The sequence below is a fragment of the Lepidochelys olivacea genome, assembly GCF_965140295.1.
Source record: "Lepidochelys olivacea isolate rLepOli2 genome assembly, chromosome: 1".
Taxonomy (NCBI): Eukaryota; Metazoa; Chordata; order Testudines; family Cheloniidae; genus Lepidochelys; species Lepidochelys olivacea.
The window spans coordinates 127,884,201-127,911,528 of record NC_140411.1 but is presented as its reverse complement, the minus strand read 5'-3'; the positions used below and the strand labels follow the sequence as shown (position 1 = coordinate 127,911,528).

General features: G+C 40.4%; 1 protein-coding gene across 1 annotated transcript in view; it reads right to left on the bottom strand.

Moving 5' to 3' along the window:
* Positions 1-284: 284 nt before the first annotated feature.
* XG (Xg glycoprotein (Xg blood group)) overlaps positions 285-27,328 on the bottom strand; it is a 33,643-nt gene continuing 6,599 nt past the window's right edge. Inside the window, exons 2-8 of the mRNA XM_084617330.1 lie at positions 16,569-16,610; positions 16,132-16,182; positions 14,399-14,467; positions 10,483-10,539; positions 5,476-5,514; positions 3,410-3,529; positions 285-2,370 (exon numbers count right to left, since the gene is read on the bottom strand). Of these exons, the coding sequence (XP_084473456.1) occupies positions 2,354-2,370; positions 3,410-3,529; positions 5,476-5,514; positions 10,483-10,539; positions 14,399-14,467; positions 16,132-16,182; positions 16,569-16,610 (395 nt within the window). The 3' untranslated portion in view covers positions 285-2,353. The remainder of the gene's footprint in view (positions 2,371-3,409; positions 3,530-5,475; positions 5,515-10,482; positions 10,540-14,398; positions 14,468-16,131; positions 16,183-16,568; positions 16,611-27,328) is intronic.

The following is a 27,328-nucleotide window of genomic DNA, read 5'->3' as shown; positions in this document are numbered from 1 at the left end:
AGGGGCAGGAGGGGGCTGGGCAGGGGTAGAGTCGGGTCCAGGCCGGGGGCGGGGTGGTGGTTGAGCACCCACCAGCCCTGGGAAATGTTGGCACGTATGCTCCTGAAGAAAGACTGCAGCCCTCTCTTTCTCCCCAATACCCTTAAAGATGAAGTATCATGAATAGTTCCCTGCCTCCTTTAACATGACAGATCTATTTTGTTCAGAAGCATCAACCATCGTTGTCTCCTAGAAAGTAACAACCAACACCAATTCATCCTAGATAAAACAAAGGAAGTATTTATTGAAAGTTTACACTGGACAGAACAGAAATAAACATCTTTTAATATTAAACAACTGAAAAAGATACAACAATTTTCTTCTAGATGTGCTGAGTTATATATTATTTGGATGCTCACTTGTTGCACCACCTGTTTCAGAAATCTCTTAATACTTCAACAGGTCAAATCTGTCTGTGCTCTAATGCAGCATGTATCGAGCAGCTTCAACCATCAACATGGTGGTCTGACACCTTTCAAGGAATATCTTGTCTCCTTAAAATCAAGTTAAAGAGAATTTACCTCACCTGCGATGTAAAGGTGAAAGAGTTGTAAAGAGGTTATTTGCTTTGTGTGTTGTCAAAACATCTTCATATTTGAAGTGAATTAAGAGAATACACAAAATTACAGGCTCAAAACACCTGACATGAGTAAAATGTCCTTCCCTTAATAATTCCTTTCCTCACTTACTGAGAGGATTGCAGTGGATATAAACTATCTTTCAGGGGGGTTGTGGAGAGGGGTGGGGGAGAGAGAGAGAGAGTGACCAGATAGCAAGTGTAAAGAATCAGGACACTTTGGGGGGATAGGGGAGAAGAGGGGTATAGTTGTATATATAAGACAGCCCCTAATATCGGGACATCTGGTCACCCGTGTGTGTGTGTTTTTGTGGAAAGAGCTCTCTCTTTTCAGATTACCTCTTCTTTTCATCACCTTTATAAACAAAATTTCATGCTCATTTCTTCATTAAATTATTCCTTTCCTCTTACTAAACAAGCACAGATTGCACTTCTTCAGGCTTACCCCCATTAATGTGTAATTGAAAGCACAACATAGTTCATTTGTAAAATAAAGGTCAAAACACTCAGTTTAGAGATGAATAGAGACTACATGATTAAAATCATAAGTACAACATACATCAAAAAGATCAAATTTGACAGATTGGTTATATGTGACTCAAGATGGGGCTTAGAATTCAAAGCATCATGTTTCCTACCCACAAGCACTCTCCTTAAATTCTCCTTGCATTCTACAGCTGTAATCTGCATCATAGAATCCTCGAATATCAGGGTTGGGAGGGACCTCAGGAGGTCTTCTAGTCCAACCCCCTGCTCAAAGCAGGACCAATCCCCAAATGGTCCCCTCAAGGATTGAACTCATACGCCTGGGTTTAGCAGACCAATGCTCAAACCACTGAGCTATCCTTCCCCGAATCAAATTGATTCCTTCCTCCACAAGAAAATTCTGACTGTTTTTGTAAAAAGGCCAGTAATGTAGTGATTATGATGACTGATTTAAAGAACTACTGCAATTTAGTTTCTATTACAGGGTCTTCAAATTACCTGAAAACCAGTACCTATGGGGCTGATTCAGCCCATTAAAGACAATGCGAGGGCACCCACTGACTCTAATGGATTCTGGAACTGGCCCTTTCTATATTAAGAAATTTCATAGAAAAGAAGCAGAGTTCAAGCAAGATTTGCAGAACTTAAGTAGAGCTAAACACATTTTCTTAAAAATCAATGTGTGCCCCTCACATATGGTTTGGGGCTTCCTTTCTGTCAGTGGTTTTGCAGTGCACCGTACATCTCCCTTGTCATTTTTTGAAAAATGAAGGATGAAAATGCTTTTCCAACTATAGATTTTTCTATTCAGCAGAATTCAGATATCAAGTATAAAATAAAGTAAAATCTTTACAAACTTTTTTCCAAACTTCAAGTATTTGCCTCAAACTTTACAAAAAATACAAATGTACAAGAGAACACCAATATAATACAGAAGTTCCTTTTTTCTCATCACCTAATATATTAACCTATTTATAAAAAAAAAAAAAATAGGCCTAGAAAAAACACTGAATATTCTGTGATCCCAATGCTCAGACACAAACCTTTAACCTTAGCAAAATATTATAGCACATAACTGAGGAATTATCACGGAGTTATCATTTGAACCAAAATATACATTCACATGTATAATATGCATCAGATTGTACTATATTATCCATTCATATATTACTTAAGTACATCTTAACAATAAGCAGTCCAGTGTTGTGCAGAAAATATTCATAATCACTGGGCAGTTCCTCTTTTGCCAGCTTACACAGTTGTCCCACCTAAAATGGAAGATTGTAAAGAAAATTTAAAAATTTTGATATGGATGCTTATTCAGATCAATGCATCTCTATCCTTTACTATAGCTCCTCCCTGCCCCTATGGAAGGACAGATAACCCTTGTCCTCTCTAACTGCTCCTGCTGTGGGTTCTATCGGATCTTTGATGGCAGAGACTGTTCAGGGGATGCATTGATGCTATAATCATGCCCCTCTTTGGGGTCGGCCATGCCCTCCTATATAGCCCCACCCCCCGCCTTGCTGCAGGAAAAGTTGCAGCTGCCTTGTACCAGTGCAACTTCCACTCCCACCCACCATCACACTATCTGACACCGGGGACCTAGGAATTTGATCATTTCAATGGTTTACTTCAAATATCTGAAAAGAGTATGCATGCTAACTGTTAACAACGCTAAGATTGGGATTTTTTCAAAAGCAAAATCTGCCCTCACGGAAGTCAGTAGTAAAACTCCCATTGATTTCAATGGAAGCCAAGTTAGGACAGCTGTGAGCACTTTTGAATATCCCGCCTAAATATTTAATTCATTATTATATTCGCAGTTCTTATCAGGCAGCATCTGACTGACTGACCATCACATGCATGAATTTTCAACCTTAGTTTCAACTTCATTAAGTTTGTGTCTGGGAATAAAAATATTTTAAATATAAGTTCATATTCAAGACCCTACACTCTTCAGGGCAGAGACAGTGTCTTCCACTCTGGGAAGCACATAGCATATTGATTGCGCAACTGCAATACAAAAAATAAAGATGAACAATGAAGTTGCAATTACTACTTGAAACATTATAGGTATTGCAAACTCAAAGACTGATATATATCTGTTTCAGTCTTTGAGTTTGGATAATAAAATATAGTGCACCTGGTTTAAAGAATTCATTTTACTCCACTTAAATATTTGCAAGACCTATAAGAATGTACAAGATGGTTTTAATTTATATTACAAGAAATAAGAAAGTGCTGTTTCAATCAAGATCTGCCACTGTTCCAAAAAGAGAACAAAAAAGCTAGTGTAAATCTTACCATTAGCTTTAAAACAGAGTTGCTTCTTCTTGTAAGCTGTGTAACCAGCAACTGTTCCAACAACTAACAGCACAAGCACAGAAATCACAGGTGACGTAACTCCAGCAACTACTCCAGAATCTATTGACAGAAAAAATATATTTTCTTCAGATGCAACAAAAGAGCATCCTTATTTTACAGTACATAAAGTAAATCGTTGCAAACACAGTTTGACATGAGAAAGGGTTCATACAACTTTTGAATTTCATTTGCAGCATGAAATAAAACATTTTTTAAAAAAAATATAAGGACCAGAAACCATATTATTACTACAGACAAGAAAATAGTGACTTATCTACACATATGTTTTATAGATGTTTTAAAACTCTTTTGGTTCAGCTAAGACTGTTGTGAGGTTATTGACATGAACTGGGAACATATAGATCATTGTTGCAACCAAGGTCCTGTAGCAGCACCAAATCTTGTATAAAGGGCATCAAATGACATGTCTAAGACAAGGTTGTGGTTTGCTGGTTATGATTATGCTATCTGTATATGTGTATCATTTTTGTAGTTGAAGTTATGAATATTGGCTCTATACTGTCTGTATTTCAAACTTATGCTATGCTTCTGGGTGACACCCCAGACAAGTTGGTGTCAGCTCTGCCTAACCTGCTTGATGGCCCATTAAGGACCATCAGCTATACAGTTGACCCATTGAGAGAAGGCAGATACACCTTGTGACTCAGCAAAGTATGCAGGAACTTGCCCATGTGACTCTAAACTCCATTTCGCTGTATTGTAATTTTCCACAGTAAGAACAAAGAGGTGTTCTTACACCTGGAAAAGACTATAAAAGGCTGATGACTCATCTCCATCTTGTCTTCAATCCTGCTTCGTATCTCTGGAGCAGTGATTCCCAAACTGGGGTTTGCGAAACCCTGGGGGTTCGCGAAACCCTGGGGGTTCGTAGAACATTACAGGGGGTTCGCCAGAAAAATTTCACTAATGGCGGTCAAAGGACCCTGGGCATTGGAGATAGCAGGTGGGACCCAGTTGCAGGACAGACAGCCCGAGCCCCACGGAGAGCAGGGCAGGGCAGTTGGGGCTGGCAGCCCGAGCCCTGCCCCTGTGAGCAGAGGAGCTGGCAGCCCGAACCCCAGCGCTCTACGCAGGGCTGGCAGCCTGAGCCCTAGGGAGAGCAGGGCTGGGCAGTTTGGGCTGGCAGCCCAAGTCCCGGCGATCAGCGGGACCTGCATCCCGAGCTCAGTGGAGCTCAGCTGACTAGGGCGGTCAACGGGGTCCAGCAGCAGAAGCCCCATGGAGTGCGGAGTGTGGAGGAAATTTAAACTTAAATCCCTGGAAATATTCATTTTTAGGAGGGGGTTCACAAGATTTCACAATTTAGTGAAAGGGGTTTGTGGCCTGTTAAAGTTTGGGAACCACTGCTCTGAAGGGACTTTGCTACAAACTGAAGCTTTGAACAAAGGACTGAATGACCCATCCCAGCTGTGGATGTACTCCAGAGATTTGATTTGAACCTGCAGTTTATTCCATCACTGCTACAAGCCTGAACCAAGAACTTTACCATTACTGTATGTAATTGATTCCATTTAATCAATTCTAGCTCTCATCTATATCTTTTTCCTTTTATGAATAAACCTTTAGATTTTAGATTCTAACGGATTGGCAACAGCGTGATTTTTGGGTAAGATCTGATTTGTATATTGGCCTGGTTCTGGGGCTTGGTCCTTTGGGATCGGGAGAAGCTTTTTTCTTTTACTGGGGTATTGGTTTTCATAACCATTTGTCCCCATAACGAGTGGCACTGGTGGTGATACTGGGAAACTGGAGTGTCTAAGGGAATTGCTTGTGTGACTTATGGTTAGCCAGTGGGGTAAAACTGAAGTTTTCACTGTTTGGCTGGTTTGGTTTGCCTTGGTGTGCACAGAAACCCCAGCCTTGGGCTGTAACTGCCCTGCTTTAAGCACTGAATTTGGACTCTCAGTTGGGTCCCACCAGAACCAGCATTGTTACAACTGTCCTAAATATACCATAAGGTAATATGTATATATGTATTTACTGACCAGTGTTTCCACCATGATTGACATTACTCTCCTTTTCTCCTGGAAAAGAGGAAATAACTTCATTGCTGGAAGAAACCTTTTGGAGAAAACTCACAGCTAACACAGAGCGAAACAACAACAAATTCCATGCAGAGGCAGCCTGCAAAATGGTATTTGGTTAGAACTGGGGAGTGGGAGTAAGGAAATGGGGGTTCTAATCCTGATTTGGACCTTAACTTTTTGGAGGCACATCGTGTCACTGTCTTAATTTCCTCAGAATGATAATACTAATCACCCCCCACCCAATAAAATGGGGCTGAAACTGCTTACCCAACTTCATAAAAAATGTTGTAAATTTCAAATAAAAGACAGCTGCCAGCGTGGGGCGTGAGACAGGGGAGTAGCCAGAGCACTGCAACACTCTGGCTATTCTCCACTGGCAGACAACCACCCGGGGAGCCATTCACTAACTCACTAAAAGAAAAGGAGTACTTGTGGCACCTTAGAGACTAACCAATTTATTTGAGCATGAGCTTTCGTGAGCTACAGCTCACTTCATCGGATGCATGCCGTGGAAACTGCAGCAGACTTTATTTATACACAGAGAATATGAAACAATACCTCCTCCCACCCCACTGTCCTGCTGGTAATAGCTTATCTAAAGTGATCATCAGGTGGGCCATTTCCAGCACAAATCCAGGTTTTCTCACCCTCCACCCCCCACACAAATTCACTCTCCTGCTGGTGATAGCCCATCCAAAGTGACAACTCTTTACACAATGTGCATGATAATAAAGTTGGGCCATTTCCTGCACAAATCCAGGTTCTCTCACCCCCTCACCCCCCTCCCAAAAACCACACACACAAACTCACTATCCTGCTGGTAATAGCTCATCCAAAGTGACCATTCCCCTACAATGTGCATAATTAAGGTGGGCCATTTCCAGCACAAATCCAGGTTTTCTCACATCCCCCCCACCCCCATACACACACAAACTCACTCTCCTGCTGGTAATAGCTCATCCAAACTGACCACTCTCCAAGTTTAAATCCAAGTTGAACCAGAACATCTGGGGAGGGGGGGGGTAGGAAAAAACAAGAGGAAATAGGCTACCTTGCATAATGACTTAGCCACTCCCAGTCTCTATTTAAGCCTAAATTAATAGTATCCAATTTGCAAATGAATTCCAATTCAGCAGTTTCTCGCTGGAGTCTGGATTTGAAGTTTTTTTGTTTTAAGATAGCGACCTTCATGTCTGTGATTGCGTGACCAGAGAGATTGAAGTGTTCTCCAACTGGTTTATGAATGTTATAATTCTTGACATCTGATTTGTGTCCATTTATTCTTTTACATAGAGACTGTCCAGTTTGACCAATGTACATGGCAGAGGGGCATTGCTGGCACATGGTGGCATATATCACATTGGTGGATGTGCAGGTATACGAGCCTCTGATAGTGTGGCTGATGTTATTAGGCCCTGTGATGGTGTCCCCTGAATAGATGTGTGGGCACAATTGGCAACGGGCTTTGTTGCAAGAATAAGTTCCTGGGTTAGTGGTTCTGTTGTGTGGTATGTGGTTGTTGGTGAGTATTTGCTTCAGGTTGCGGGGCTGTCTGTAGGCAAGGACTGGCCTGTCTCCCAAGATTTGTGAGAGTGTTGGGTCATCCTTTAGGATAGGTTGTAGATCCTTAATAATGCGTTGGAGGGGTTTTAGTTGGGGGCTGAAGGTGACGGCTAGTGGCGTTCTGTTATTTTCTTTGTTAGGCCTGTCCTGTAGTAGGTAACTTCTGGGAACTCTTCTGGCTCTATCAATCTGTTTCTTTACTTCAGCAGGTGGGTATTGTAGTTGTAAGAAAGCTTGACAGAGGTTTCCGGTATAGGGTGGTGTTTATGTGACCATTGTTTATTAGCCTGGTCCAGTCCACACAAGACATCCACTTCCTGGACACTACAGTGCTAATAAACAATGGTCACATAAACACCACCCTATACCGGAAACCTACTGACCGCTATTCCTACCTGCATGCCTCTAGCTTTCACCCTGACCACACCACACGATCCATTGTCTACAGCCAAGCTCTGCGATACAACCGCATTTGCTCCAACCCCTCAGACAGAGACAAACACCTACAAGATCTCTGTCAAGCTTTCTTACAACTACAATACCCACCTGCTGAAGTAAAGAAACAGATTGATAGAGCCAGAAGAGTTCCCAGAAGTTACCTACTACAGGACAGGCCTAACAAAGAAAATAACAGAACGCCACTAGCCGTCACCTTCAGCCCCCAACTAAAACCCCTCCAACGCATTATTAAGGATCTACAACCTATCCTAAAGGATGACCCAACACTCTCACAAATCTTGGGAGACAGGCCAGTCCTTGCCTACAGACAGCCCCGCAACCTGAAGCAAATACTCACCAACAACCACATACCACACAACAGAACCACTAACCCAGGAACTTATCCTTGCAACAAAGCCCGTTGCCAATTGTGCCCACATATCTATTCAGGGGACACCATCACAGGGCCTAATAACATCAGCCACACTATCAGAGGCTCGTATACCTGCACATCCACCAATGTGATATATGCCATCATGTGCCAGCAATGCCCCTCTGCCATGTACATTGGTCAAACTGGACAGTCTCTACGTAAAAGAATAAATGGACACAAATCAGATGTCAAGAATTATAACATTCATAAACCAGTTGGAGAACACTTCAATCTCTCTGGTCACGCAATCACAGACATGAAGGTCGCTATCTTAAAACAAAAAAACTTCAAATCCAGACTCCAGCGAGAAACTGCTGAATTGGAATTCATTTGTAAATTGGATACTATTAATTTAGGCTTAAATAGAGACTGGGAGTGGCTAAGTCATTATGCAAGGTAGCCTATTTCCTCTTGTTTTTTCCTAACCCCCCCCCCCCCCCCAGATGTTCTGGTTTAACTTGGATTTAAACTTGGAGAGTGGTCAGTTTGGATGAGCTATTACCAGCAGGAGAGTGAGTTTGTGTGTGTATGGGGGTGGGGGGGATGTGAGAAAACCTGGATTTGTGCTGGAAATGGCCCACCTTAATTATGCACATTGTAGGGAGAATGGTCACTTTGGATGAGCTATTACCAGCAGGATAGTGAGTTTGTGTGTGTGGTTTTTGGGAGGGGGGTGAGGGGGTGAGAGAACCTGGATTTGTGCAGGAAATGGCCCAACTTTATTATCATGCACATTGTGTAAAGAGTTGTCACTTTGGATGGGCTATCACCAGCAGGAGAGTGAATTTGTGTGGGGGGGTGGAGGGTGAGAAAACCTGGATTTGTGCTGGAAATGGCCCACCTGATGATCACTTTAGATAAGCTATTACCAGCAGGACAGTGGGGTGGGAGGAGGTATTTTTTCATATTCTCTGTGTATAAATAAAGTCTGCTGCAGTTTCCACGGCATGCATCCGATGAAGTGAGCTGTAGCTCACGAAAGCTCATGCTCAAATAAATTGGTTAGTCTATAAGGTGCCACAAGTACTCCTTTTCTTTTTGCGAATACAGACTAACACGGCTGTTACTCTGAAACTAGCTCACTATAGGCCCAATGCTTCCACCTTTACACTCTCTGAATAGCCCCTTAATCTGTAAATAGTCCCACTGAATTCAACCAGACTATGTGCCCAATCCTGCAAGGTGCAGAAGACCTTGTCCAACCCAGCAAAGCACGTAAGTGCAGGGTGGATACAAATCAATGTGTTTTTTTTTTAAATCAAAAAAATCGATTTTTTTTATTTAAATCAGATTTTTTATAAAATGTTTTTTAAGGAAAAGATAGTTTTAATTAAGATACATTATAGCTGAAAGGTATCTCATTATGGAATAGGGATTATAAATTCTAATTCTATAGTATGAGACAATATATTCATGTAATGTTTAAGAAAAGTTTTGTAAATGAGTTCCAACAGTTCATGGATTAAGGACCCAATCTTCTGGGGTTACACAGGCTTCTGTATAGATTATTTAGGTTAATCTTTCTATCTACCCAATGGGACTCAGTGCTCAGTCTAGAAGATACCATCAGAGATGCTTAGTTTTGCAGTCCTCAAACTGTGGATTTGTGTCTCCAGAGGTAACATACTTGTCAACAGCAAAAACGTTTTTAAATAAATAAATAATATAGAGAGGTGAAAAATAACAGACCTCAATTCTATTGTCCCTCTGCAAATTTGTGTACACAGAGTCAATCCCTTACCTCTCTCTAAAAGTGCAAAGTTTCAAAAAGTTCAATGAATAGAAGATTGTTGGGGGTGGAATAGATCTGGACAAGGAGAATAAGTCTGGAGATAAATGTGAGATGCGAGGGACATATGCTTGTTTTGTTAAAATATTATATGTTTGCTGTTGAAGAAAAAAATCCAGAATACTTAACATTGTTGTTTTAGTTAAATAAAACAATTTAAATGTCTGTCTGGTGATGTTCTCCTCTTAATACAGCATGGCAAGAATATTCTCCAAATATTAATGATTAACCTGTTGAATTGGAGATAGTTCACCTCCCGATGACTTCATAAATATTTGCTTCAATTGCCTTTGGTAAATTAAATAACCAATCATTCATTTTCTGATATAGCTGTAAAACTAACCTGAAAAGCTTTCAAAATAAATCACTGTTTAAAAATGTATAGTGTGTACCTTCTAAAAATGAAACCTACATCTATCTCTGAGTTGTGAAGAATATGTATTGTTATAACAACCAACAAGAATGCACTTTTATGTAGAAAACAATGATTAAATTGAGTCTTCCTGACTAGTGATTTAAATAAAATCCACCCTGCTTAAGTGGATTAAAGTGATTTCTCTCTTGAGGACTGACCACTCGACATCTTTTAGCACTGTTTGTGGAGCAAGAGATTGCTCAATATGTGTAAGAGGAGAAGAATCTGGCCCTATACCAGCTAGATGCAAGTCTAAAGCAAAAACAGGCAGCTGTGTGACTATATGTCCAAGGTTGTGAAATATTCAACAGAACTGGCATACAGTACCTGCAGGCCTTGGGGGTAGAGGTTTCCCATCATTGAGATCTAAGTCACTGAAGCGGTCTGTAAGATAAAAGTGTTATTCATTATTCAAATTTATCTGGAATTTCATCTTTTCCCCCTCCCTTACGCTACCATGACCTGTTTATTCTTGGTGTCCTGGGAGAGGATTATTCCCCCAGGAGCCTTAAGTGGAGACAGACCTTTTGGGCATAGAGCCCACTTTCTGTCTTTCACCTCAAGGTCAACCATTAGAATCTATTTGAAGGCTAGAATTCCAGTCATGTCAATAGAAAATTTTTGGTTCCTATCCATTCCCAGGATAGGTGCAGCTAAATTTGTCAACAGGAGTGGAAGGGAAAACAAGATGATTATCAACATGATTTTAGGATCCAATATCTTGTAAATTTTTCAGGCTAGATATACTTTGTTGAATAGACACAAAGACCCAGTAACCTTTTTCAAAAAGTGGACCTGGAATGTTGATCAAAAAGGAACAAACAAACAAGCACATAGCAAACCAAAAGTTCCCTACAGTGGTTAATAAATAAGTGCACCATCAGAGTGCATCCAGCAAACAAAATAAAAATCTGACCGAAATAATTTTTGGATCTAACATTCTTAGGAGAAAATATTCTTAACAGAATTGCTATACCTTCCTGGTTGCAGGTGAGCAGGTGGATATGGCTGAGGTTTTGGGTGGTCCTCTATTGATCATAAATTTGTTAGAAGGAAGAGTGAAAGTAGAATGAATTATATCGAAATTATAAAAAGAAAAGGAGTACTTGTGGCACCTTAGAGACTAACCAATTTATTTGAGCATGAGCTTTCGTGAGCTACAGCTCACTTCATCGGATGCATCGGATGCATGAAATTATAATTCATTAAAGAAATGCTACTTGAAGGGTTTGTTGAAATACAGTTGTCAGAAAGAGAAACATTAAGGATTGTGAGACAATGGGTCCTCAAACTAATTAACTTAGAGCTCCTACTGAGCTAGGAGATTGGTAAACGTTAGTATGCAAATAAGATATGTACGTATATTTGTCAGTTTCTGCTTCCTTTTGTCTCCTATGTTAAATTGGCTTTGGCTTATCTGTATAAATAAGTTAGCTTGAGCATCTGCAGGAGGCTCACAATCACATGGGTGCATTGGCAAAGCGCTTTTCTAATAAACAGAGTGGTCTGACAAATTATGTGAGTCCTGAATCTGACTTTGGCAGAATGAAGGCCAAAGTTTCAAAAGTGCATAAAAAAGTAAACAAGAAGTGTAAAACTTTGGGATTTTTTTTATAGTCCATTGCTGATTTTTCTTCCAATAGATTCAGAAAATGTCCTCCTCGGTAGGTAAAACCATTGCAAGCAGGGCCAAACATCCTGACCTGATTTTCTTGGCACCAGAGAATTTCTACTGACTACAAAATGTTCGTCAAAAAATTTCCATCTTCAGTGAAAATAAGAAGAAAAAAAAGAACCCACGACAATTTTTGAGAAAAATATTTTGTGTTTCTTAAGCCAGCTCCACCATTATGAACACATCAGATACTGACATCAGGGAAGGATTGTGGGATATTATGGGTATCATGCAGGAACCAGAGACCAAAATGTGGATGGAAAATTGGCTGAAGGAACCAAAAGTAAAGAAAAATAATAAACTGTAGTGAATTGAATTAGGTATCTTATTTATCTAAAAGAGATATTAAGGCAACACATTAATAAAATTAACCAATAATAATAATAATTTGAAGGAGCTGCAACCACCACTATGAGCAAAAAATAATAATAAAAAATGGCCTAAAAAGATTAAATAAAGTAAATATGTGGAGGACGGGACAAAATAAGTTTCAATTTTGAAAAATATAGACTAACATCTGAGGAAACAGGTATCAAATGGAAGTGAGAAACCTGGAAATGCTGAAAGATGTAGGGATGAGAGAGGATAGTATATTATGCCTGATTTTGAAATGTGTGTGATATGATAGTCAAACAAGCCATTGCAATTTTGGCCTGCAAATGCAAAGGCATAGTATAACACAAGGATCGTCAGCCTTTGGCACGTGGCCTGTCAGGGAAATCCACTGGCAGGCTGGGACGGTTTGTTTACCTGCAGCGTCCACAGGTTCGGCCAATCACAGCTCCCACTGGCCGCAGTTCGCTGTTCCAGGCCAATGGGGGCTGCGGGAAGCGGCGGCCAGCACATCCCTCGGCCCACACTACTTCCCACAGCCCCCATTGGCTTGGAACAGCGAACCACGGCCAGTGGGAGCTGCAATCGGCCTAACCTGCGGACGCGGCAGGTAAACAAACCATCCCGACCCGCCAGCGGATTTCACTGACGGGCCACGTTCCAAAGGTTGCTGATCCCTGGTATAACAGAACTGGGAAGTAATAATCTCTCCGTATAGCCCCGATTCAACAAGGTGTTTAAGCACGTGTGTAATTAGAAGTATGTGACTAGTCCCCATGCATTTGGGACTACTCTTACGCTTGAAGTTACAAATATCCTTAAGTACCTTGCTGAACTGAGACCCATGAGACCACAGCTGGATTAACTGCACACAGCTCCAGGCTCCTGACTTCTAGGAAGATGTAAACAAACTGAATACAGTTACAGATGTAATGGGAGGAATGAAGAGATTGATTTATGAGAAAAGAATAAGAGTTTGGCTGAGAGATGACTAAATGGGCACATATTTATAAACATGTAAAGATAAGGGCTGATATTTTAAAATGTGCCTGTGATTTACAATCCTAAATCCTGTTTTCAAAAGCAATTAGGTGCTTAGGAGTCCAAACACCTGTATCACTCTAGAAAATGGGACTTCAGGTACTTCTGATCATTTCACCCAGGGTTTAATAGTGTTTTCAGTCTCCAATTTCTAGTAGTCTAACCATCTGAAATATGATGCTGGGGGAATTATTTTCTGAAATGTGAAAGCCTAATAAAAAGTAGTCTAACATACTACAAAACTTTTAGAGAGTACCACCACCAGGGGCATCTCTTAAATAAAGGTCTTTATCTAAAAGAAGACAAAGAAGAGAGTAAACAGAAGGCACTTTGGGGAAGGAGTGAAATGTTACTTTTAAATAGGAAATGTAAAGCGATTGTTTAAGACAAGTGGAAATACGTTGGCCCAGGTCATCTGCAAGTGCTTTAGCATCTCACAGAAGGTGACTCAGTATTTTTAGACATTTAGCTCCACCACATTACATGGAAAGAAGGATTATTGCCCGCATCATTCTCCAATGCCTTGCTAGCAAAATTTCAAGGCAGCTGGGATATAGGGGTGAGCTGCATTTCAGTTTACAGTTCCAAATTTTTCTTCACAGCCACAAAGGCGCAAAGCATTTATCTTTTAAAATAAAAGTTTAGATTCCAGACTAGCCATTCAATCTTCAAAATATTGCTCATCAAGCAGGATGACGGAGAAAGTAACAGTGACGATGAATAAGGGGAAAGCTCATTTTTTTAAAGCTGTGGTGTTTTAATTAGGAACAAAAAGGTGAGACATCCTGGGACACGTTTTAAATAGTTCATTTTAAATTGATTTTCACTCAAAGTAATTCACAAATTTACGTGAAGATTCTTATAAAATTTTGTCTTTATCCAGAATTTATGAGCTGTAAATTCAGGGTCCTACACCAAATTCTTTATAAAACAACAAAGAGGTTGAATCCGTGCTGTAAATAAAAAACTCAGTGCAATGTGGTGTCCAGACCAGCATATCTATAATAGATACACAAGCTACATTTTATATGTTGAAAAATAAATTTAAAAAATCAGAAATAAACATACTGATCCCATAAGCATCTAATAAAAATAAATATGTTCATTATCATAGCACAATGTACAACAAAAAATGCAAACCAAAATTAACCAGTTGCAGCCTCAATTATTTTTAATGCACAAAAATATTCTTACCACCATCACGTCCATAGCTTCCCGGCTGCGGCTCGTGAGGAGGACGTGGGTGAGGTTTTAGATGATCATCTATTAGCAATAAAGATATCGATATTTTAGTAACCTTTACCTTTTGGGCAAACACTAGACACATTTGTTCTCAGCCCAGAAGCACGTTTTTAGAATGTTTGAGCAAAAACTGTCCAGTTACTTTGAGTAGGAATATAGTGCGGGAGTGGGGGAACCTTTAATCAGAGGACAGAGTCCCCAAGTAGCACATATGCCTTTCTGGGATCTGGTGAAAATCAGTTTTGCTTTGGACAAGTTATAAAGATTTTAAAACATGCTGCATGCATGTGCATTGTTTTTTGTTATACAATAGACTAATGATCTGGCAACGTTCCATTGGTACTGCACATGTGTGCATGCGAGTTGAGTGGAATTTTCCATTCAGTAGACAATCTCTCAACTTCTATTGCAGTTACACATGGACAAAAAAGTTGAGTGGAATTTCATTTAGAGTGTGCAGGTCTGCGTGAAATATGGTCTTTGAGGGGGAGTATGCAATGAGGCGGAGCTCTAAAAGGACAGTGACTCCTTCTGAATAATACGTAGAGGTACATAAGGAAGGGGCTCCTTAATCTTGAAGAATCCCACCCGATTCACTATAGACATAGTGTAATGAAGCAGGGAAAGTGGGAGAATAGATCTATTTAGATTTTTATGAGGGGTCCTGCTCCATGTGCTATATTATGTGTTCCGTGTATGGTGTAAGAGACAGAGGTAAGAAAGGACTTTTGGCCTCATGCAATGTGGGGGCTGGGACACTGTGCAATGTATAAAACATGAAGCCATTCACTGGATTGTGATGATACAAATATTTAACAGCTGCCACATACATAGAACAATGTCCAACTTATGCACTGAATGAGATAGGATTCCTGTCGGGGGGAAACTGATTGTGTAGTGAAAGACTCTACCATAATGCATGGTCAGAAGGGAGCTAAATTAAGATTGCATGGCAACCTTATCCATTTCCTGATTCCTGAATGCTTCATTTTAGAACTTAAATTTTCTTTCAGTGTAGCATGTGGAATATCATAATCAAATAAAAAGTGTTTTTAAACGGAGAGAATGAGAAAATTGGTTTGCCCTTTTAAAATTAGTTTGTCACATCCAATCTCCTCCAGGGTTTATGGCTTTAAACCTTTCTAGTCCTCCTTTACCATTGACAGCTCATTTCTCTTCATTGGCATAGCCTGTTGTAGCACTATTAAAAGTCACGCTAACAAGTGAATGCCAGAAGAGGGGGTCCATCAAATTTTAAAAAGTCTCATGCATATGAGACTTTAGTCTTCAATACTAATAATATTTTTCAAAAGTCATTTGTTGTGGACTTGCCTTTTCCCCTGCACAAATGTTTTGTAAGGCAAACAAAAGCTACAGTTGTCTATTTGTATGTTCCTTGGGGATTCCAGGGCAGGTAAGAGATTACCAATTATAAGGCAATACAACTTCAGTGTTGTCCAGTCACTGTCTTGAGCTATATTATACCCATTAAGGAACTCTTATTATGTGGTAAATGTCCAAGAGATTTCCTTTAATACTTATTTTTAACCTATACTTGATACTTAGTTATCGCACAACCTTGATCTCAGATCCTGCACTTGGCACACATCACAATGAATCTTGTAGAAACTACAAATCTGAGATCATTGTCATGAACCATTTCCCAATTTAAATTTATTACTCACCAAACACTGGCCTTTTAGTAGCCGGTGGAGGCTTCTTAGTAATTGTTTCCCCTATGAGACACAGTGAGACCATAAAATCAATACAAACTGAAACACTTTTCAATACATCAAAGGGAGGCATCTGTAAATCTTGATAAATATTCTAGATAAAGAAAACTTAAGCATCCCTTAGACCACAAATTAAGTGCCAAGGTCTTATGGCCAAAATTCTTTTAAAATAGAACCTGAACTTAAGCAAGTTTTTCTAAAAAGCCTGATCATCAAAAGTGCTAAATCCGGCATTTCCATTGACTTTTATGCATGTCCTTTAAATTGAACTAATTTATGTTGTGGTCCAGTTCCCATAAAATGGAAAATGTATTAAAGATGTAGCAATAATATTAAACACAATAGGGCAACCCAACCCCCCCCCGCCTTTTTTGGGCAATTTTACTTACCTGGATGATCAAGAGCATCAGATAAATCAAAATCACCTTGACCTACCAAAAGAAACGACACATTAATGTGTGTGTGTAGGAACATTTTATACCTATTTCAGTTAGTGTTGTGTTAACTATTATGTGTGTGATTCACCACCAGAGCTCTGCTGGCAGGGCATAGGATGCAGGCACCTGGTGGTGGAAAGTCCAGTAAAGGGGTACATGCCAGAGGAAGCTATTCATGAGCTCCACTCTGTCAGGGGGGCCTTTGTGTGATCACACAAATTAGCCCATTGAATTCAAAAGGGATACTCATTCCAATAGAACAGGAAGGATTTGGCCCATAATACCACCCCAGATTCAATCAATATGTCAAATCCCTTTGAAGAGCCTGCTTTGCTCGTTATGGAAGGCAAGTACAGCAGCCAGAAGTCCACAGTGTGTCCAAAGAAACAGAAACAAGATTTTGCACAGTACTGTTCTTTCAAACTGTTTTCTCAGAGTGGCACTCTGTCTCCCCCGAGTGGTGGCTAGGCCAGCTAATGATTGAGGAGTCTGCTACAAGCTTGGTTAAATGAGATGCGTCTTTTTGCTCCTGGAGTAGAGGATCAGAGGTCCCAGGTTTGATAGCCCCTGCCAACAACTCTGGGTGAATCAGTGTCACCAGTGGCATGTTATACCACAATCAGAAAAAGTGGTTTTAATAAATTCATTAGTGTTTTAACAGCTTAACTTTACAGATCTGGTTAAAAGTTTTACTGACACACCTGCCTTGAAATCACTTGTAAATTAAATCTGCACAGTTTAACTTCTTCCTCTGACATATGGCAGCATTTACAACTGTCAAAGTGTATTTGTTATCTACACCCATTTGCTCTCCACTGCACCCTGAAATATCTGAAAGAAAAACAACATCTTCCTGCTCTGTTTTAGGTCTTAGTGATGTCATTAATTGTTACAAGAGAAAAAACACCATCCTGACGTGAGGACTTGGCAGGAAAATAAAGCTGGGAAAGATTTAAAATATTGTATCCTAACAGCTTGTAACTGAGTCTACTGATCTGTTAGTGATTTGGGATTTCCTTTGTGTTGTTGTGGTTGGCGTTTTTTGCTTTAACTGAAAAGCTTTTGTAAATCACCTCTTTGTGAAATAAGCAGCCATTGACTTTCGTGCAGAATGTAGCACTGTTTGTCTTCATTCACTCCTTAATATCTGTGTAGACTGAACACAAGAACAGCTGGCACAAAGTGAAAAAAAAAGTTTTTGGGAGTCAAAATTATGGTTTTTATTCTCAGCTCTGCCACTGACTTTGTGAGTGTGACCTCGGGCAAGTCACTTGATTTTTGTCTGTTTATCAGTCTGTATAAAGGGGATAATAATGCCTAGATCTTATATAGCACTTTTCATCAGTAGGTGCCCAAATGCTTTACTAAGGGAGTATCATTATCCCCATTTTACAGATGGAGAAATTGAGGCACAGGGAGGGAAATAATTTGCCCAAGGTCACCCCACAAACCAATGGCAGAGCCAGGAATAGGCAACACTGCCTCCTATAATAGGAGAGTGACACTTCTGTAACTCACAAAGCTGTTAGAAGACTTAATAAATATTGGTAAAATACTGAGATCCTCAAATGAGAGGGATCACGCATACAAGTTTAAAACATTTTTATTCTTATATTATACTTTAATTGAAGTGCATGTTTCAAGGACTTAATTACATAGCTACACACTCTGACAGGAATGATAATATATGGTTGGAATTCCAAAGAATGAGCTATAAAACACGACTACCCTTGTCCAACAGTGTGTTGTTTCTGAAAACCTATACTACGAAGGGGAAAGTAGGTCACAAAACCAGACCATCCAGTTAACATAACTTGAGTAATATTTTCACTTATTTAATTGGCTGGATATTTTAGAACATTACACACCATCCAACTATTACCTCCCCTGCCTTAGGGACTGATCTAACCCCGACTGAAATCAATGGGTTCTTAGGTTTCTCGTCCTAAGCAATAAGACCTAAGGTTTTTCAGTCATGGGCTGCCAATATTTTAACAAAGGTCTCACACAAAAATATTCCCCTTAGTCTGCAATTACCATGAAAGTTTATGATGGCAAGGAGTAGGTGTGAGAGTATGGGGAATCTGTTTGTTTTACTACCCAAATAAAAGCAGGGGTTACCCCATACATACACACACACACAAACACACACACACACACACACACTTAAGCATAGTGTAAACTGGTGGCATTTTCCTCCTCTTGCTCCTCACACACGATATAGAAACTGGATCTGGTCCAAACATGCCCTTCCTGGAGTTTTTCTTTATTGTAAACTTTAACAGCAGTAGCAGCAAAACATAAACCTAAGATGGATTGTCCGTAGTGTTTTGCCTGTATAAACCTTCTGTTTTGACCCCTAGTTTTTATGGTCTCTGAGAGATGCTCAAAAACCTCAACCCACAAAGGTATTTAGGTGCCTAAATCCCAATTTTAGGCTCTACTGCAGTCCACGCAACTCCTGCCAAATGCTTTACTAAGGGAGTATCGTTATCCCCATTTTACAGATGGAGAAATTGAGGCACAGGGAGAGAAATAATTTGCCCTAGGTCACCTCACAAACTCACTCAGTGCCTAAGTTTTCAGGGTAAAAGTTCCTTAGGTGCCTATGTTTCTGCCTCCAAGCATTTGCTCTGAAACCACAATCTAGGCATCCGGATGCCTATCTCCTGCCTAAGTCCCATGACTGACCCATGGACGGGGGAAGACAGGTGGATGAACACCTAACTTGTGTGCAAAATCCAGTCTGGTAGGTGTGTTCAGAGGGCACCTACTGGATAGGGCACCATTCAAAACCTGGCCGGAGGAGGTGGTCCATACCTTATAAACTTTTATCCCAGTGATTAGAGCACGTACATGGAACGTGGGAGACCCTGGCTCAGTTCCCCTTTCTGCCAGAGTTCTTTTGCTGGTATGGTTATTACCAGTTTCCTGAACAAAATAAACTATTCAACAAAAGGCCTCTTTCCTAGTATAGCTGCATCTATTCTAAGACTTTTGCCAGCACAGATATGTTGGTCAGGCATACAATTTTTTCACGTTCCTAACTGATACAGCTTTGCTGGCAAAACTCGAAAATGTACATTGGGCCTAAATCACTAGCTTTAGTCTGCCCCTGTAGCCTTAGCAAATAAAACACATCCTTTCAGGTCAGATTGCTAGGCATGCACTCAAAATTAAAATAGAATTTACTTTTATAAAGCAAATTGACAATATACTAGTAGTTTTAAGTTCAAGTTTAATAAAAATTACATTTTATACTTGCAGATATTAATCTTCTAGGTAGACAATTGGGAAATTAGGGCCAAATTCTACCTTCAGTAATATCCAGACAGCTCCACTCACCCCACTTGCTTCAGTTATGGAAGCCTAATGCTATAGATTTGTGCTTAGTATGGTTGCTCTGTCCTAGAAATTGCTGTGATTTTTCTTACAAGCTTCCATACATATTTTTGTTGTGAAAGTCTCTACTGACCGTTTCCCCTGGCTTTGACATTGCACCTATTTAACTACATTCTCACAGTGATCCTTGTTCAGACTTGCAGATAGAACTGTTCCAAAGACTCAGACTGACTTAAACAAACTCAACCACTGACTAAGAGTCATATAATGAAAATAAATTAGACCAAAATATTCAGATGGCATCCACTTTAGATATGCAAATCCACCAATGTGTATGCACTAGTTATGGTTGTTCATGCACCAAGAACTTGAAGTTCAAGCACAGTAGGGATTTGTGTACCTAAGTCAGGTGACCACAAAATGATTTGCTCATATCCATTATTTGCAAATCTAGCCTTGTGTAGAGAACAATATTTTTACCAATTGTTTAATTTAGTTGCCCAATTTGATTTACCTTGTGTCCAAAAGATCCACCAACTTTAACGGGACAGTTGGCTGCTTGGATAAAGATCAGAGTCATCATAATTTCATAGAACTGTGGGGCTGTCAGGAACCTTGACAAGTCATCAAGTTGAGCCCCCTGTACTCAGGCAGGACCAAGTAAACCTAGACCATCCCTGACAGGTGTTTGTGAAACCTGTTCTTAAAAACTTCCAATGATGGGGATTTCACAATATCCCTTGCAAGCCTATTCCAGAGCTATAGTTAGAAAGTTTTTCCTAATATTGAACCTAAATCTCCCTTGCTGAAGATTGAGCCCATTACTTCTTGTCCTACCTCCAGTAGACCTGCAGAACAACTGATCACTGTCCTCTTTAAAACAGCCCTTAACAGATTTTGAAGACGGTTATCAGGTTATTCTCTCCCCTCCCCACATCTTCTTTTCTGAAGACTAAACATAGCCAGTTTTTTTAACCTTTCTAAACCTTTTATCGTTTGTAATGCTCTTCTCTGGATACTCTCCAATTTGTCCACATCTTTCCTAAAGAGAGACAGTACTCTTGAAAAGAAAAGGAGTACTAGTGGAACCTTAGAGACTAACCAATTTATTTGAGCATAAGCTTTCATGAGCTACAGCTCACTTCATCGGATGCATAAAGTAGAAAGCTTATACTCAAATAAATTGGTTAGTCTCTAAGGTGCCACAAGTCCTCCTTTTCTTTTTTTGCGAATACAGACTAACACAGCTGCTACTCTGAAAGAGTACTCTTGGTGAGGCCGCACCAGTGCCAAGTAGAGCAGGACAATTACCTCCCATGTCTTGCATATAACACTCCTTTTAATATACCCCATCATGATATTAGCCTTTTTTCACAACTGCATTACATTATTGACTCATGTTCAATTTGTGATCCACTAGAATCCCTAGATTCTTTTCAGCAGTACTAACAACTAGTCAATTATTCTGCATTTTGCAGTTGTGCATTTGATTTTTCCTTCCTAAGGGAAATATTTGACATGTGTCTTTATTTCATTTTATCCTGTTGAATTGAGACCAATTCTCTAATTTGTCAAGGTCATTTTGAATTCTAATCCAGTCCTCCAAAGTACTTCAACCCTTCCCAGCCTGGTTCCATCTGCAAGTTTTAGAAGCATACTCCCTATTCCATTATCTGCATCATTAATGAAAATACTGAATAGTACCAAACCCAGAACTAACCCTTGTGGGAAGCCACAGGATACCCCCGTCCTCAGTTTGGCAACAAACTATTGATTACTACTGAGCATGGTCTGTTTACCAGTTTTGCAATCACCTTGTAGTAATTTCATCTAGACCACATTTCCCTAGTTTGTTTATGAGAAAGTCATGTGGGACTATGTCAAAAGCCATATAAAAATCAAGATATATCATGTCTACTTCTTCTCCCCTATTCTCTAGGCTAGTAACCCTGTCAAAGAAGGAAATTAGGTTGGCTTGGCATGATTTGTTCTTGACAAATCCATGTAGGCTATTACTTATAATTCTGTGATCCTCTAGGTCAGGGATCAGCAACCTTTGGCACGCAGCCCACTAGGGTAAGCCCCCTGGCGTGCCAGGCCGGTTTGTTTACCTGCTGTGTCCACAGATTCAGCTGATCCCAGCTCCCAAGCTGACCTAAAAGTGGCAATTCTTCAACAAAAAAACTTCAAAAACAGACTCCAACAAGAGACTGCTGAATTGGAATTAATTTGTAAACTGGATACAATTAATTTACGCTTGAATAAAGGCTGGGAGTGGATGTGTCATTACACAAAGTAAAACTATTTCCCCACGTTTATTCCCCTCCCCACCCCCACCATTCCTCACACGTTCTTGTCAACTGCTGGAAATGGCCCACCTTGATTATCACTACAAAAGGTCTCTCCCCCTCTTCCCCCCCGCTCTCCTTCTGGTAATAGCTCACCTTACCTGATCACTCTTGTTAAAGTGTGTATGGTAACACCCATTGTTTCATGTTCTCTGTGTATATAAAATCTCCCCACTGTTTTTTCCATGGCATGCATCCAATGAAGTGAGCTGTAGCTCACGAAAGCTTATGCTCAAATAAATTTGCTAGTCTCTAACATGCCACAAGTACTTCTGTTCTTTTTGCAGATACAGCCTAACATGGCTGCTACTCTGAAACTTGAGACCACTTACTCATGCCCAGACTGGGTTAAGATTTTACAGATAAGCAGAAAAAGGCAACTGATAGTCTGTATGAGGGAGATAAAATCTTATTATTCCTCCCAAGGGAAAAGCAGCAGAACTAGCAAATATTTAAAAAAGGATTTCCTGAGCATATCATGTGGATGGACTCTTTTGTTCCTGCCTGTGAAGCTGTTAGTTACACAAACATAAAATGCTATGAAACTGGCAAAGATCCAGGAAGAAAGAGTACTGAGTGACTTGTGATGAGGATGGAGACAGACTAAAATATGAAGGAAAATACTGGTTAAGCTGCTTCTTTCAAAAGACAGATAAGGACTTTTTAAAAATGCTTTACCTCTGAAACCAACTTCTAGAAATAGTTATACCTTGAGGAAAATAGGTCTTGATCAAGCAAAAACTTATATACCGCATAATTTTATTCAAGTGAGTTATTCTATTCACTTAAATAACACTACTCATATAAAGAAAAGGAGTACTTGTGGCACCTTAGAGACTAACCAATTTATTTGAGCATAAGCTTTCGTGAGCTACAGCTCACTTCATCGGATGCATACCGTGGAAACTGCAACAGACTTTATATATACACAGAGAATATGAAACAATACCTCCTCCCACCCCACTGTCCTGCTGGTAATAGCTTATCTAAAGTGATCATCAGGTGGGCCATTTCCAGCACAAATCCAGGTTTTCTCACCCTCCACCCCCCCACACAAATTCACTCTCCTGCTGGTGATAGCCCATCCAAAGTGGATTTAAACTTGGAGAGTGGTCAGTTTGGATGAGCTATTACCAGCAGGAGAGTGAGTTTGTGTGCGTATGGGGGTGGGGGGGATGTGAGAAAACCTGGATTTGTGCAGGAAATAGCCCAACTTGATTGTCATGCACATTGTGTAAAGAGTTGTCACTTTGGATGGGCTATCACCAGCAGGAGAGTGAATTTGTGGGGGGGGGTGGAGGGTGAGAAAACTTGGATTTGTGCTGGAAATGGCCCACCTGATGATCACTTTAGATAAGCTATTACCAGCAGGACAGTAGGGTGGGAGGAGGTATTGTTTCATATTCTCTGTGTATATATAAAGTCTGCTGCAGTTTCCACGGTATGCATCCGATGAAGTGAGCTGTAGCTCATGAAAGCTTATGCTCAAATAAATTGGTTAGTCTCTAAGGTGCCACAAGTACTCCTTTTCTTTTTGCGAATACAGACTAACACGGCTGTTACTCTGAAACTACTCATATAAGTGAAGTTATGCATGTACATAAGTGATTGCTGGATTGGAGGCCTAGAGTGGACAGTTTGAGAAGAATGTCAATGCGATTTTTTTGTTGTAAAGCTACTATGGTTTATATTTCCTGGTAAGGCTATTCTAACTAAATTGTGTTGTGCTTCCCCCCAATAAGGCGAATTATCAAAATTAATTCACGTAGCACTTAAAATTCGCGTGCCTTGGAAACATCAATTAAGATCAGTTCTTTGCCGTCAAGAGCAGAGCACCGATACACCAATTAAAATGCATCAGTTTGAACTACTGTACTTTTGCTAGTGTTTTGGATGGAAAAAATTACTTACAATAAAAAAATAACTGAAAACTACCAAGTAAGGGAGCCTAATAGGACAGGCGAGATAACAGCCATCTCCTGTGTCTGTGTGGTATGCTTTGGATCAAGCCTTAAGATGAGAAACTACCATCAACAAGTATTTTTATGGCATCTGCTTTTAATGAGGGTGTGAAGAAATAGTAATTGCTAGTAGGGATTGCTACCACAGTTTGCCTTGAAAGAATCACTAAACAACTGGATATGCCAGATAATCATATTGGTATATTACTACTGAAGCAGCTCTGGTCTTTGAGCAAATATGACCTTATCCTATCTGTGTCTGAAGAAAACAGAAGAGTGAGACAAGAACTAACATGTTTTAAATATAGCCTATGCATCAAAGAAATCTATAGAAAAATATATACATTATTTTTGGCTGTGGGATAGGTAGGATGGTTGAGTAATATACCTCTTCAGCTAATGCCAAGCCAGACTTATACCACAACTTCAAGTAAGCTCAGCACTGTTGCAAAAGAGATCATTTTGATCCAGCAGGAAGTAAGTACAATTTCAGCAACAGCTTTTTTAAACAGTGTACAAAACGAGAGCTTTTCTTTATATTCTCTGGATAAAGTTCTATGGTGCAACTTCAGTTCTGGCAAGGAATAGCCTATCTGGGTGTAGTCATTTATATCTGTCCAAAGTAGGCATATAACGCTACCAAATCAGAATGCACCATGGTGGCATTTTACCCTCAGGCTATGTCTACATTTAAAATGCTACAGCAGCACAGATGGCTAGGGAGGGGTTCTCTCATCACTGTAGGTCATCTACCTTCCTGTCAGGTTGTAGCTAGGTCAATAAAAGAATTCTTCCATCAACCTAGCACTGTCTACACTGGTGGTTAGATCAGCCTAGCTATGTTGCTCAGGTGCATGGATTTTTCATACCCCAGAGAGATGGAGCTATGCTGATGTAAATTTTCAGTGTAGACTAGTCCTCACTCTCTGCTGGAGTAAATTACTACAGAAGGAGCAGAACAGCAGAGGATCAAGGCTTATGTCTTCTCTATTTCATGCTACTGAAGCTACATCTACACTACCAACACGACAGCTGCAGCCGCACTGCTGTAGTGTAGACACTTACTATAGCAATGAAGGATTTTTTTCCCCATTGTAGTAGTAATGTAAAGCCACCCCCTCGAGAGGCAGTAGTTAAGTTGATGGAAGCATTCTTCAGTCAACCTAGCAGCATCTATACTAGGCTTTAGGTTGGCTTAACTAGGTCTCGCAGGGGTGTGAATATTTCATATCCCTGACCAGTATAGCTAGGTCAACATAAGGTGTAGACCAGGCCTGAGAAAATGGGCTCTATAAAACAATGCTACTGTTGTGCTGGAGGGTACTAGTGGCCGCCAGCAAGTGTGTCTTTGATCAATGGGCAGTTACACACCTGGCTGAATCTCACGGGTGTGCTAGCCATCTTTCATTCGTGCTAAATGGATGAAGCAATTAAAACACTTTTATAGAGTAAGACAGCTGAAACAATTCAAGCCATCAGTCCAGCACCGCATGGGATGACATGAACAAGAACTAACTCAGGGAAAATAAGAGGGGTTTCCCTGGGACTGACTGCAAATACACAGGCTAAGGCACTGATTGGTGGAACTGTGTGTGCGCGTCCAATGTGGACAGGACCAGAAATCCAGCAGAAAGCCTGAGAAGCACTATAGCATGGCCTGGAGAAGACACAGAGACAGAGCTCCTTGAAGCACAGGACTGGCTGGGAAGCAGGCTTGGATTTCTGAACAAGGAAACTGCCTCCTGTTTGTTCCTATTGTGTTCAGAGAAAGAGGACTTTGTGTACATTTTTTGTAAATAAACAAGATTATTTACCAATGAAATACTTGACTCTATCATCCATTTCTCCTCCTAACAGAAACAGTCTGGCAAGACCTTGAATACTAGCTAACTGTTTGGGCCTGGGGCAACACCCACCAACCAAAAAGGAAGTGGAGGTAGCAAAAATACTGAAAGAAATTCAACCACAAACTCTTCACTTACCCTGGATGTATGCTTTCAGCATGATGCATTGAGTCCCGATTAACGTTAAAACAAATTGTGCACATCTTTCTCTACATTTTACCTAGCATAGCACAAATGGGACAGAGACCTGATTCTAAACTTCTTTCTTCCCAACCCAGACATAAGGGCACCCTGAGAAGGTTTAGAATCGGCTTTGCCAGCTTCACACACCTTGGGGTTTCCCCTCCGGGGGGAATCCCTGGCTGTCTAGGTAGGGCAGCTCTCTGAGGTGGTGGAGCTGGAGTACACTGGGCTCTGACGATGTTAAGTTCAACAACAATGGTAACAGTCATTAACTCAGGCCCTGCCTCACCCCTTCCTGCTGTCATGAGGGTGACGCATAAAGAAATACTGCCCTTAGAGTGCACATAGTCACTAGTGCCTACCCCCTAGCCTTCACTTTGACTATTTTATTGTTTGCAAGCATTTTACTGTTTTCCTTCTTTGGCATTATACCTCCACTGACACATACATGGTTTGAGAAGTCAAGACAGCAGAGACTGCATAAATTGACTCAGCTGTCAAACATCAGAGGAGCTGGTGGCAATGTGTTACTCTGAGGATATTTTTCTCTCTGGAGTTTCATAGCTCCGAACCCAGGCAGGTGTTATTATACCAGAGGATTTCTGTATGATTTTTAATTTTATATAGTTTAAAGATTCCAAAGTAATGTTAATTAGAAGGCCTTTCCTTTTTCCTTTCTCTGTGAGCGGTTTGCAAGGCCAAACTGCTCAGCACATCCTGGGACAGAAAGTCTGTTCTCAGAAGAGATAAGACTTTGCAAAAACAACTGTTCCTCGGAAGAGCACACAGAGACTCCCACCCTTCTGGCGTTCCTTATCTTGCTTGTTATGTATGTTATATGGTAAGGGGGTTAAGCAGTTTCATTACACCCTAAAAGTTGTTAAAGTCAGAAGAGATATATGTTGAAATAAAGCTAGAGAATGCATGTGAATGGATGTTGTGTGTAAATAGAAGATGAATGGTTAGGACTGCTAGCCTAAGAGTTACCACTTCAGTATCAAAAAGAAAACGAGTACTTGTGGCACCTTAGAGAC